Here is a 14,143-nt window from a genome sequence, read left to right as displayed (position 1 = left end):
ACAATATGACGCTAAAACTAAAAAATAAAACATAATTTTCATAAATATTTTTGTAGAGATCATAATTTTTATAGCATGAATCGAAATCAAGATCTCCTAGGATTCACTGCAATTATAGCCATATTTTAAATTGTGGTTGTGATCACGGATGCGGTTGCATTTGTTGTGATTGCGGTCATTACGGCGTGAATTTTTATTAAAATTTAAAATACATCATTCAAAAATTCTTGATGTTAATCTTTTACATTATAAATGAGATGTAAAATGAGGTTTTGGATTCTCAAACTTTGAATTAAGATGAAAATATATAAAGAAACGTTAATGAAATTATTCGATGCGAATTCTAATGAGATTGAACGCGTGATTTCAAATCACGCCGCAATTGCGGTCTGATGCGGATGCAGAGATTAACGCATCAGCGGACCGCAATTTAAGACCATGATTGTACCCATGATGATTTACTCATGGAAATGTAATAATATGCAATTATGTATACATCTTAAGAAGCAGAAATAACTGGAAATATAATAGTAGAGGCTTAAGTTGTTAAAACGAGCTATTGCACCTTTTTCCTTTTATATATAGATTCCCGTATTGCACAAATGAATGAACAAAACTAAATAATTAAAAATGGCGAAAATTGACTTCCAAGAAGATCCAATAATTCATAGCTAGAAAAAATAGAAAGCCTAATCAAGTCAAATAAAATTTAAAATGAAACAAAATAAGGTTATAAATAAATAAATAAAAACTAAAAACATGCATGTTTCGGAATATTAAGCATCAGATCCAAAAACCGTTAAATCAGATTCAAGATCGAGAGACAAAATCAAGCGGCAGCGCCAGCGGCGGATCGGTAACGGTAGAGTTTACCAAAAACATGAAGAGCGGTGACGAAGCCAATGAAACCGAGACTCATTACGAGAACAACCGTTGGAGATATCTTCAATCCAGGAGCGTCATCGGTGTAGAATCGCAGCATGTTGTTTCCGCCGCCGGATCCTCCCGCGGCAGAGCTGGAGCTGGTGGTGTTTCCACCGCCGAGGCGGCGACGGCGCATTCCGGCTGTAGCGGCAGCGGAGCCGCGTGGAGCCATGACGCCCGGTCGTGTTGTGGCGGCAGAAGATGCCGATTGAGATGATTGAGAGGCGCTTCTCGCCATGGTAACGTAGAAAACTAAGGAAGAACGTATCAGTGAAAAATGAAGAAAGAAAGAGGTGGAAATGGTAACTTGAAATGAAATGAGATGAATCAATAAAACAAAAGATGATTATTAGATCAGAAAAAGTAGGAGAAAATATTTATGTAATATATACAAAATTAAATGATTTTATTCATGTTAGCAAAATTATAAAATTCAAACTTTCAAAGGTAGCTCACATATGATAAAAGAATTAAAATAAAAAGTCTCATGTTGGGATTTTATCGATATATAATGGGAAATTCTAATATGCCATGTCATTTTAGGCTATATATGGTGCACCATAGATTTAATCTACTGAATTGAATAGATTGGTGTTTTTTTTATAAAAGGGGAATTGTTTTTCCGTTAAAAATCAAATTTTAAGACTATGTCAAATTTATCTATAGAATTTGGAATTGTATTTTTGAACTTATCTAATTCACATGTATTTTTTAGCCAAACTTTAAGACTATGTCAAAAAATATTATAAAAATACATCTTCGTGCGTAGCTACCGAACTCTTTCTCTTAAAAAAAAGTCAAATGGTAATGAAAATCGGAACCTTTGAGCGAGAAAAAGATCAGAAGAGTCGTCATCGAATTTTATTTGTGTGTCTCCATCGGAGAAGGCGAGGGAAAATAGTCGATAAAAATCTCGAAGAGATTAGTGCACGGGAAGCGCTAGGAAAAGGATAGGGAATCAGTCTTGTAATCGAGATTAGGGTTTGGGAGTTGATTACGCAAAGGGAAGATATTAACATCTCTCACTTCCATGGTATTCCATGAGAATCGTTTGAGTTGTTTTACGCATGTGGGAATTTATCTGTCATTGTTTATTTTCAAAAGAATGTGTGTGAAAGAGAGATTTTGGTGTTTTATTAGGGTGCTCGCCAAGGATTATAGTCCTTGTGCCTACGTATCACTCGTTCGGGGATAAGGAATCAGAGCTCCGTATTCGGAGTATAAAATATTTGTGTGTTTGATTGATTTTACCTTTGAGAAAAGGGTTTTCGGGATGGTGCCCTAAAGCACAAAAAATTAGGTTTGATGGGTTCTGTTGATTCTACCTTAAACAAGAGTTTATAAAAAGAGTTTGTGATTAGATTACACTAAAGTCTAGGGGCGGAGGTGAATATTCTAGATAACAAGCCAAACGTCTTACGTCCAAAATAAACAGAGTGACGGTAGGAATGCTCCATTCTCACTCATTCTCCACCATTTAAGGCTCGTGACGCACAATACTAATCGTAGTTATTAAGTGTTTTAAGTTTGATTAAGAAAAAGCCACTTGACGTTGGATCAAGGGTTTGTTTATCTGATTATGAAATTTGTCTTATGCAACATGAATGCAGAGTAACCAATAAGAAAATAAAGAGTCTTATTGTAAGGTAGCCCAAGAGAAAGGCTTGTGTGTGCAAAAGTAACCTATGCCATGATGTCATTCTTACAACAGGTATGTAAGTACAAATGAAACTCAAAGTTTGAAACAAAGTATCACAAAAGTAATGAAACAGGCCACAAAACAAAGGTCTTGGGATGAGATCCTCTATGTACAAGTTGATTAAGTGGAATGGATTGTTTTTTGTCTTGTAATTTTATCATGTTTTTTTTTGTTTTTAATGTATGATGACAAGTCTTAAAGACAATAGTAAAGAATGTAAGATGAAGTTTATACAATGATGATGATAATGGGTACTTAAATGTAAATGACATAAAAGTAAATAGAAATGGAATAATAACAATAGAAAATAACAATGACAATAATAACAAAAGGTTAGTAGTAATTAAAGTAAAGTTAAGTTATGGTTATGAACAAGTGAACCAACATTAGGGGATTATCTATCTTTAGGTCAATAGATTCAAAATATGGCGCATCAAGGGATAACTTATCATTGATACAAAGTATGGAAGATGATCAATGGATCAACTTACCATAGATTTGTAACAAAGAAAGTTGCTCAACCCTAAGTCCATCTATCAATAGATTGACAAAGAGAAGACTATACAACTCAAAGTTGATAGATTGATTAAGTTGTTTAACAAGTTATATTGAACAATTCATAATAGTAACAAGTTAACAAAGGGATTAGTGTATAAACGAAAGAGCATAAAGTGTTAGTAGGTTAGTATGAACAAAAGAAATAACAATGTATCAGATGAAATCACAAGTTAGCATACATACAAGTAAGGCTTCATCCATAAGTCAGATGACCAAAGTTGTTTGAAATAGGGGCAACATATCCATTCTTCAAAGTACCATGAATGAACATTTGATCATCCATTAGTAGGTTTGAAGTAATAAACCAAACAAATCATGACCAAGGTGGATTTCATTAGCCCATGGACTCAAGACTCCATAAGTCCATAAATAATTTCTCAAATGAAATGAAACAAGGTACCAATAAATTCTAGAGAAGAAAGTAATGGGGTCCATGTTCAAAATATTTTCATAATGATAAAATAAATGGGGTAAAAAAATAGTTCAAAATTGGAAATAAAATAGGGTAAAAATAAATTAAATGAAAAGGAAACAAAATAAAATAAACAAAGTTGCACACACTAGGGTCGAACCCTTAACCTTGGGGTCATGGGGGGATAAACCCCCTCACCCACTGGGTCAATGGCCCAATTATGATGGTTGGTGAAGGTTTATGGGTGGTTGTTTGAAGTTGAAACTTACTGAAACTCAAAACACGATGTTCTATTTTTGAAGCTCTAGGTGAAAAACTCAGCAGATGTTTGAGGGGCTTTCAAGCTTAGAAAATGAAGGGGGCACCTTCCCCTATTTATAGGAAAGGTGTGTGGATGGTTATGTGAGAGGTTTATGAGGTTTTGCTTCAGAATGTTGAATGGCTCGAAGCATGCCTTGGATGGACTTGGGGAAGCATGAAATAACAGTGTTATGACCTTGCTTGCAGCTTATATCACTTTGCCTTGGTCCCTTGCATTGGTTTGGAACAGACAGGGGTCTTAGTTTGCCTGCTACAGATTTCACTTTTTGCCATTTTGGGAATTTTCTGATTTTGCACATGGGGTTGGGCTTTGATCCTTGGGATGTTTTGTCTTGCAAGTTGACTTCCATTTGCACCACAATACCCTATGCAATATGTTTGAGGACTATTGGGATCAGATCAAAATGGTTTGGTGACTCGGAGAATGGTTTTGTAAATTCTGAGTTGATCATGTCTGACTTGTGCATTTTGTCTCAAATTGTGTCATTTGATCCTTGACATGTCCTTGATTGAATGCAAAAAGAACCAGGTCAAAAAGTTTTGTGTGACAACGTGTCAAAGTAGTGGTCCTGACATGATTTTAGGGCATGGTGGGCAGGTTGGACCAGCTTGGCCAATAGAAAAATTGAACATTTTCCTCAATGAATTAGGTCATAGACCTTGAAACAAAGTTGGAGAGAAAGTTATTTAGGACATTTGGCTCAAAGTGGAATTTAGAAATCTTGGAAAATTAAGAACTTATGGTCTTTGGAACTTCCCATAGACCATTCTTGCCAAAATGTGACCAACCAACATGACCTAATTTGGTGATTTTTTAATTTTTTGATTTCCAAGGCACAATGATGGATGTGTTGAGTTAAAATTATCATACCATGATGGGAAAGTAAGTTTGGACCCTTGTGGAATGATTTTAGGTCAAATTGGTGGGTGGATCAAGTCATGGAAAGTTGAAAAATCATGTATGAATCAACTACTTGTAACATGGATTGAATGGATGTTTACATGATTGGTTTTGATTATAATGGACATGAATGATGTTAAATGAATGGTAGGGTGATTGGATGTCCAAAAATAAGCAAGATAAATGTTTGAAGGATCCCTAAACTAGGGTTTATTGAGGCATAAGTTTCATCAAGTTTCATGGCCAGATGAATTAGGGTTTGAGGCGTAGGGACTAAATTGAGATGTTTGAAGGGTATGGGGCATGAAAAAACTTTGGATTTGAGGGGTACTTAATGGAATGGTCAAGATCTATGGTTAATCATGACTTATACAAGCCAAAATGAGATCAAGAGCTAGGGTTTTGTCCTTGGGTGACTAGATGAATCTTGAAGCTTCTTCAAAAGGGACTCACCACCTAATTTGGACTTGGGGAGTAAGTGAGATATCTTGAGTGATCCTTCAAGCCTCATGGTATGCTTGAGGTTGAGATTAGGGATAAGGTGGCTTAGGCACACCTCAACATGATCAGAGGATCTTAGGGCCTTGTAGATGAATCCCATGCCTTGGGCTTGTGGATTAATGTGACCATTGAGTTTGTATGCACATGAGATGATATGTATGGGATGTATGCTTACGCTTTAAAACTTAAGAAGATGGTATGGGGTAGGGCAAATTTGAGGGTATGACAGCTGCCCCTATTTAATCTTCTCGGACCCGAAGGTATGGATAGTGACGACTTCCAATACATTAATGGTAGGAGGGGATTAAATACTCTTAGGAGTAATCGGAAATTTGTTTTGTTGGTGATAAGGGTGGTATGAAATGGTTTGTAGGGATCATGCAGGGTAATGATGATTATGCATGCAGGCGATGTACGCAACATAAGTATCTTTGATGGTAAGGTCTCAAGAAGATGAAGGGAAAGAACTCTGTTGGGGAATGAAAATATCGGAAAGAGAGAAAAGGAGACTTCCCCTAGCAACGATTGGGGAGGAAAAAGAGGTAATTCCTAGAAACGGATGGAACCCCTAACTCTGATAGGAACAAATAGATTCAACGATGATTCCTAGAGACAACTGGAATACCTGATATCTACTAGGGATTGACCGAGTGAAATCAGTGATGATTCTCAGCGACGACTAGAATACATGACTCGGTGGGGAATAAACAACTAAGTTCAGCAACGATTACTATCAACGACTAGAATACCTGACTTAGCTGGACATAAACAAGTTACGGTGACGATTCTTAGCAATGGCTAGAATACCCGACTCTATGGGGAAAGAAAGTCATTCAGTGATGATTCTCAGTGAAGGTTGGAATACCTGACTTGACTAAGGGATAAACCTCTCAAGAAGGTACAATGATGATTCTGAGTGATGGCTAAAATACCTGACTCTACTAAGGAAAATACAAGAGTTCAAGAATGATTCCTAGCAACAGCTGGAATACTTGACATCTGTTGGGGGAATAGAGCATATCAGCGACGACTCCTTATAAAGACGGGAATACCTGACTCGTATTGTGGAGAAACTTTGAAGATGATTTCTAGCCATGACTATGAAATCAGACTTGGCTTGGGGAGTGAACCCAAACACCTCATGTCTAATAATAGAAGGAGAGAGTTTGACGATGATTCTTAACAACGGCTAAGAATGGCTGAATATGCGGGGATGAAAACGTGGTGATGATTCTCTTGGGATAGACGAAGTACAATGATGATTCTTTTAGCAACGAATAAGAATACCTGAATTTTCTAGAAAAACTTGAGAGGAAACAGTTTAGTGACGATTTCTAGCAATGGCCAGAAATACCCGACTCTGCTTAGGAAAATTGAATATTGACTCTACTGGGGAAAATCCCTAACGATGGTTGGGAAATTCCGATTTTGACAAATCCATTATGTTTTCAGAATATACTTATGATGTGATGTTATGTATGTAATATGCTCATGCATGTTTGGGCTGCTGTAGGGGACTTATGCAAATGCGAGGTTTGCAAGTTATGCCAAGTATGGATGGGCTTGAGAAAAATAACGGGGAAAGTGTGATGACTTCTCGGTACTAGAAATTTGGAATTTCCAATATCCAAGTGAGCACTAGGTGCAATGGCTGGTGATTTCTGTCGGGGAAGAATTTGATTGGTCAAGTCCATAGGGACTGTGAGGCAATTTCAGGTCGGGGATGCCAAACATGTTTTTGATTACCCTTAACAATTTGAAAGAGATGTAATTAGATGTTGTTTCCCTTAAAGTTTTTGTTTGAAAAAGGGGCTGTTTTTATCAAAGAATTTCCAAAATGATATCATTTTTTTAGAAAAAGTCACAGTTCACAAACAAAGCAGAAAAAAATAAAATGTTGAACACATCTGAGGGAAATGATTTTATTGATATATGGTCCCCAAAATGGGAGCTTTATACAAAGGAAGAAATTCCTATAAGAGGTGATTGTGAAAAGGATCTGAAAAAGTATAATGGCAATGAAATATCTCGAATTTCCACCAAATTCCAACTCTGCTATAATCTTTATGCCTTTGGTCATCCTTTGATCTAGCTTTCAGAAGTAGAGGGAACATATTGACTTGTTGGGGAAGCCTTTGGATTGACTCACTGAGGAGTGAAAAAAGATTCTTTGTGGGATGCAACCTCTCGATTTTGTTAAATCCCTAATTTTTGCCTAGACCGTCCTTTCGGGTTTTCAGTCTACCGGGATACCCATTTTTGCATACGTCTCCCTTTCGGGTTTTCAACTTATCGGGCTTTTTCCTTTCTCTTTTTTTTAAGCGTAGTATTTTTTGACTACATCCGTATTGTTGGTTCTATGTGTTGGCAGCAATTTTGGTAAAACCTAGAGTGTTCACAAGTTGTCACAAGGGTTGTCTTGACATAAGATAACATGTACCTGCAGGGTGTTTAAAATGTGGATATGCAGGATTTTACTGAGATGTCAGACCCGATGTCATGACATATGTATACAGAACATTCAGTCTGAATGTTATGTATTGTATGATTGCGTTTTTAATGCTAATCTATGTGTGATTGATGTAATGATTGAACGCACCTTCAATCAGTAATTAAAACCATATTGACTTATTTTCCAACAAGATATAATCAGCTGTCATGAGAAGATATGAATGAAAAATAGTTTTAGGGTTTTGTGATGTCCATGCCCAGCCAAACAGTTCTATAAAAAGGGCATGGAATACATGGTTTTAATACACAAGAAATAACGAACGAAATATTGAGAGAGAATAAGGGTTTTAGTCTTGTGTGGTCGTGTGTATTGTGAGCCATTCATTCATCCATAGATGATTGAATTGGACTGACTTTTGAGTTGTAATTTGTCCACTTTAAGCTTTGAAGCATGAGTGTGTGTTTACTTGGTTGAAGCTTTTAAGCAAGATCAAGTATGTGTTCTTGAAGAGTGTCTTCTTTTCATTGTAATACTTGTTTTACATCACTGCTGTGATTGAGGGGGAGTGAGTAGGGTCTCATATCTAAGAGTTCTTAGATAGAAGTCACACGGGTAGAGATTAGGTGAAAAGGCTGTAACTTGTAATGTTTACTGAGAGTCTTTGAACTAATTCTGTTTAGTGGATTTCCTTCCTGGCTTGGTAGCCCCCAAACATAGGTGAGTTTGCACCGAAATGGGTTAATAATTGCTTGTGTCACTTGTATTGTCGTTCTTTATCTTTTATCATGTTTATATTGTTCAGATATTAGTATCGTGACATTACCTTCGACATCTCATATCTGATACCAGAATTTAAATTGGTATCAGAGTAGGCATCTTGCTCTGGTTCTGGGTGAGATCTAGGGACGTTACTTTCTGGTACTATGGAAAGAGACGGAGGATCTGTTTACAGACCACCTATTCTGGATGGATCCAACTATGACTACTGGAAACCTCGAATGGTAGCCTTCCTGAAATCTTTGGATAATAAGGCTTGGAAGGTTGTTTTAACAGGCTGGGAACATCCAGTTATTACTAAGGAAGGAGAAGCTACAACTAATAAGAAGGCTGAGGAACAATGGACCAAGGAAGAGGATGATCTAGCCCCTTGGGAACTCTAAAGCATTGAATTCTATATTCAATGGGGTTGATAAGAACATCTTCAGATTGGTGAACAATTGTGAGGTGGCTAAAGATGCTTGGAATATTCTCAAACCCACTCATGAAGGCACCTCTAGAGTGAAGATGTCTAGACTGCAGCTGCTCACCACCAAGTTTGAAAACTTGAGGATGAAAGAATATGAAAATATTCATGAATTTCATATGAATATCCTTGAAATTTCTAATGCCTCAAGAGCCCTAGGTGAGAAGATGTCAGATGAAAAACTAGTAAGGAAAATACTCAGGTCACTTCCTAAGAGATTTTCCATGAAAGTGACAGCCATAGAAGAGTCTCAAGACATTTGCAATATGAGAGTGGATGAGCTAATTGGATCCCTCCAAACATTTGAGTTAGGAATGTGTGATGGATCTGAAAAGAAAATCAAAAGCATAACCTTCATGTCAAACACTGAAGAGAAAGAGGAAGAAAGTGGTCAAGATACTGATGAAGATCTAGCAAATGATGTAGCATTATTGGGAAGACAGTTCAACAAACTTCTGAAAAAGATGGATGTAAGGTCTAAGTCTAATGTCAAGAACATCTCATCTGACATCAGTAGGTCCAATAATGCTGGAAGAAAAGCAAGAGATGATGAAAAGTCCAAAGAAGGAAAAGGAGTTCAGTGCCATGAATGTGATGGGTATGGACACATTAGAGATGAATGTGGGACCTACCTCAAGAAACAGAAGAAGAGTCTTGCTTCTACTTGGTCTGATGAAAGTGAAACAGAAGGAGAGTCTGCAAATCTTGTGACTGCCTTGACTGGAAGATGGGGTTCTGATGAAGACTCAAGTGATGATGAAGTAACCTTTGATGAGTTAGCCACTACCTACAGAAGGTTGTGTCACAGAAGTGAAGAAGTGTGTCAACAAGTTTAAAGTCAGAAGAAAGTGATAAAACAACTGGAGAATGAGAAGACAGAACACTTGGAAACCATCTCTAAGTTGAAGACTGAAGTAGTGCTTTTGAACTCCAAACTGGATGAGATGACAAAGTATGTCAGAATGCTAAACAATGGATCTGACACCTTAGACAAAATTCTTCAGACTGGAAAAATGACAGGAGACAAGTCTGGCCTTGGGTTCAATGAATCCAAACCTGAGTGTAGTCACACTGGTAGCAAACCAAAGATGTCACATCATGTGTCACAACATCATAAGGGAAGACAACATAAAGGAAAACACCAAAGATGGAGATGTCATTACTGTGGAAAATTTGGCCACATAAAACCTTTATGTTATAAGTTGTATGGCTATCCTAGTCCTTCTCATCATCAACCTAGATCCAAACATCACATCCCTGTCAACAGAAAACAATGGGTTCCTAGGACTGGTGTTACTAACCTGATAGCTCACACTTCCTTCAGAGTTTCAGCCAAAGAAGACTGGTATTCTGACAGTGGATGCTCCAGACACATGACTGGAAGCAAAAACCTGCTAATTGATCTTCATCCTCATGCCACCAGCTATGTAACCTTTTGTGATGGAGTAAAGGGTGAAATCAAGGGGATTGGAAAGCTAAACTGCCCTGGAGTCCCTAACCTTGACAATGTCCTACTTGTTAAAGGACTGATTGCAAACCTAATCAGCATCAGTCAACTATGTGACCAAGGTTTAAATGTAAACTTCACAAAAACTGAATGTTTGATTATTAATAAAGAAAATGAAGTAATCATGAAAGAAGTCAGGTCTAAGGAGAACTGCTATATGTGGAGTTCTCAAGAAACTGGTTATTCATCAATGTGTACTCTAGCCAAAGAAGAAGAAGTGAAGATATGGCATCAAAAATTGGGTCATCTGCATCTTAAAGGAATGAAGAGGATTATATTTGTTGAAGCTGTCAGAGTAATCCCAAACTTAAATATTGATGAAGGAAGAGTTTGTGGGGAGTGTCAGATTGGAAAACAGACAAAGATGTCACATCAGAAGCTCAGACATGACACCACTTCCAGAGTGCTGGAACTTCTCCATATGGACTTGATGGGACCTATGCAGGTGGAAAGTCTTGGTGGGAAAAAGTATGCCTATGTGGTGGTGGATGACTTCTCCAGATACAACTGGGTCAATTTTATAAGGGAAAAATCTTATGTATTTGAGGTATTCAAAGATCTTTGCCTAAGACTTCAAAGAGAAAAAGAAAGTCAGGTCATAAGAATCAGAAGTGATCATGGGAAAGAATTTGAGAACAGCAAATTTGCTGGATTCTATGCATCTGAAGGAATTACTCATGAGTTCTCATCTCCTATTACCCCTCAGCAAAATGGTGTGGTAGAAAGGAAAAACAGAACTCTCCAAGAATCTGCCAGAGCTATGATTCATGCTAAGAAATTGCCCTACCATTTCTGGGCTGAAGCTATGAACACAGCCTGCTATGTTCACAACAGAGTAACCTTGAAGAAAGGGACTCCTACTACTTTATATGATGTCTGGAAAGGAAGAAGACCTACAGTCAAATACTTCCATGTGTTTGGTAGCAAATGTTATATCTTGACTGATCGTGAACAAAGAAGGAAGATGGATTCAAGAGTGATGAAGGAATATTTCTGGGCTTCTCAACAAACAATAGAGCATTTAGAGTCTTTAATTCTAGAACAAAAGTAATGATGGAATTTATCAATGTTGTGGTTGGTGATCAACAGACTGATGTCACAGACAATGTTGAGACATCTCAAAATGATCCCCCAGCTGATTTCCCAGACAAAAGTAATGAGAGTGAACTTACTCAAGCTGAACCTGAAGCTGTCAAAATTAATAAAGGACCCTCTATCAGAATTCAGAAGGATCATCCTAAAGATCTCATTATAGGAGACCCAAATAAAGGGGTCACAACTAGATTAAGGGAAGTGATCTCACATGGTTGTTTTGTGTCCAAGATTGAGCCTAGAAATGTCAAGGAAGCCTTGACTGATGAACTCTGGATCAATGCCATGCAGGAAGAGTTAGGCCAATTCAAGAGAAATGAAGTATGGGAACTGGTTCCAAGACTTGAAGGAATAAATGTCATTGGAATAAAGTGGGTCTACAAGAATAAATCTGATGAACAAAGGGTGGTTACTAAAAATAAAGCAAGATTAGTAGCACAGGGATACACTCAAGTTGAAAGAGTTGACTTTGATGAAACATTTTCCCCTGTAGCTCGCCATGAGTCCATTAGACTATTACTTGGAGTGGCATGTATTCTGAAGTTTAAACTGTTCCAAATGGATGTAAAAAGTGCCTTCTTGAATGGTTTACTTAAATGCGGAAGTGTATGTTGAACAACCTAAAGGGTTTACAGATCCAAATCTTCCAAAGCATGTGTATAAGTTGAGGAAAGCCCTCTATGGTTTGAAACAAGCTCCCAGGGCTTGGTATGACAGACTCACAGTGTTTCTCATTAACAATGGATACATGAAGGGAGGCATTGACAAGACCTTATTTGTTAAGAATGAAGGAGGAAAACTCATGGTGGCTCAAATATATGTGGATGATGAAATTCTGGTATCAGATATGAGATGTCAAAGGTAATGTCACGACACTAATATCTGAATAATACAAACAGGATAAAGATAAAGAATAGTAATGCAAGAGACACAAGCAATTGTTAACCCAGTTCGGTCCAACTCACCTACATCTAGGGGCTACCAAGCCAGGAAGGAAATCCACTAAATAGAATCAGTTCAAAGACTCTCCGTACACTTCAACAAGTTACAATCTTTCTCACCTAATCTCTACCCGTGCAACTTCTACCTAAGCACTCTTAGATATGAGAACCCACTCACTCCCCCTCAATCACACCTGGGATTTTAAACAACAATTACTCTGAAAAGAAGACACTTTTCAATTACACACACTTGATCTTCAATCAAGTAGACACACACTTGATCTTCAACCAAGTAGACACACACTTGATCTTCAACCAAGTAGACACACACTTGATCTTACTTAACAGCTTCAATCAAGTAGACACACACTCATGCTTAAAAGCTTAGAGTGACAAATTACAACTCACAAATCAGACCAATTCAATCATCTATGGATGAATTGAATGGCTTACAAGTCTCACGACTAAACAAGACACAAACCCTTATATTCTCTCAATATTTCACTCAGTATTGGTTGTGTAACAAATCAGGTTTTCCATGTCCTATTTATAGAAGCATTCAGCTGGGCTTTGACATCTTGAAAACCCTAAAACTATTTTCCAATTAAATCTTCTCATGACAGCTGGTTAGATCTCTTTGGAAAATAAGTAAATCAGGTTGTAATTAATGATTGAATGCGCCTGCAAATCAGATCTTCAATCATACATAGATTTCCATTAAATGCGCAATCATAAAACACATAACATTCTCCCTGAATGTTCTATGTACATGATGTCATGACATCGGGTCTGACCACCCTGGAACAATCCTTCATAATTCCATTTATAATTTCCAGCAGGTACATAATATCAGATGTCATGACATTGTGTATGACATCCTGAAACAATCCTGCATAATTATATTTTTTAAACTCCAGCAGGTACATAGATATCTTACGTTAAGACATCACATGCAACATCTTGTGAACACTCTTTGTTTTACCAAAATTGCTGCCAACACTTAGAACCAACAAACTCCCCCTTTGGCAAATTTTGGCTAAAACATATATCTGTCCTTTTTGTTCACAAGAAAAACTATCAGCAGTTAAACAACAGTTTAAGCAGCAGCAGAAGGGTACTACTTCTCCCCCTAAGTCTGTGCAACACAGACATCTCCTTTAATAATAACAACACCTGTAACAATCAAAAAATCCTTCTGACATCTCTTTCAACATCACAGAACAGAACATCATCTTGTCCCACATCAGACATCTCCTTCAATAATAGTTGCACAGAACATGAGACATCTCCCCCAACATCACAGAATAGAACAACATTCTGTTTTACACATCTCCTTCAACAGTAGCCGTTCATCTGTTCAACTACACCAGCACATACATCTCCACACAACTCCAAAAATTTAACTGCTCCACATAAACAATTCTCCCCCTTTTTAGTCAAAATTGACCAAAGGTGACCAATTAGACAAAATAAATGTCAAATATCCTAGCAGAGAATGTCACAACCGATGTTATAACATATAAAATGTTAAAACATAAATGTTAGGAGATACAAACCACAATTATACACAGCTGCAATAGCTGAGATAATTA

General features: G+C 37.3%; 1 protein-coding gene across 1 annotated transcript; it reads right to left on the bottom strand.

Annotated features, from left to right (window-relative positions):
• Positions 1 to 603: 603 nt before the first annotated feature.
• On the bottom strand, positions 604 to 1,364 carry LOC127108453 (protein transport protein Sec61 subunit beta-like). The gene has a single exon (XM_051045921.1). It carries the CDS (start codon positions 1,160 to 1,162, stop codon positions 830 to 832), a length of 333 nt encoding a protein of 110 aa, XP_050901878.1. The 5' UTR covers positions 1,163 to 1,364; the 3' UTR covers positions 604 to 829.
• Between the last annotated feature and the right edge of the window lie 12,779 nt (positions 1,365 to 14,143).

The sequence above is a fragment of the Lathyrus oleraceus genome, chromosome 7 (assembly GCF_024323335.1).
Source record: "Lathyrus oleraceus cultivar Zhongwan6 chromosome 7, CAAS_Psat_ZW6_1.0, whole genome shotgun sequence".
Classification (NCBI taxonomy): Eukaryota; Viridiplantae; Streptophyta; class Magnoliopsida; order Fabales; family Fabaceae; genus Lathyrus; species Lathyrus oleraceus.
Note: the sequence above shows the minus strand (reverse complement) of the source record. Positions and strands in the feature narration are given on the sequence as shown.

Bases quoted from the DNA above. Each gene is read 5' to 3' on its own strand.
- LOC127108453 (XM_051045921.1), bottom strand. From the start codon at position 1,162: ATGGCGAGAAGCGCCTCTCAATCATCTCAATCGGCATCTTCTGCCGCC.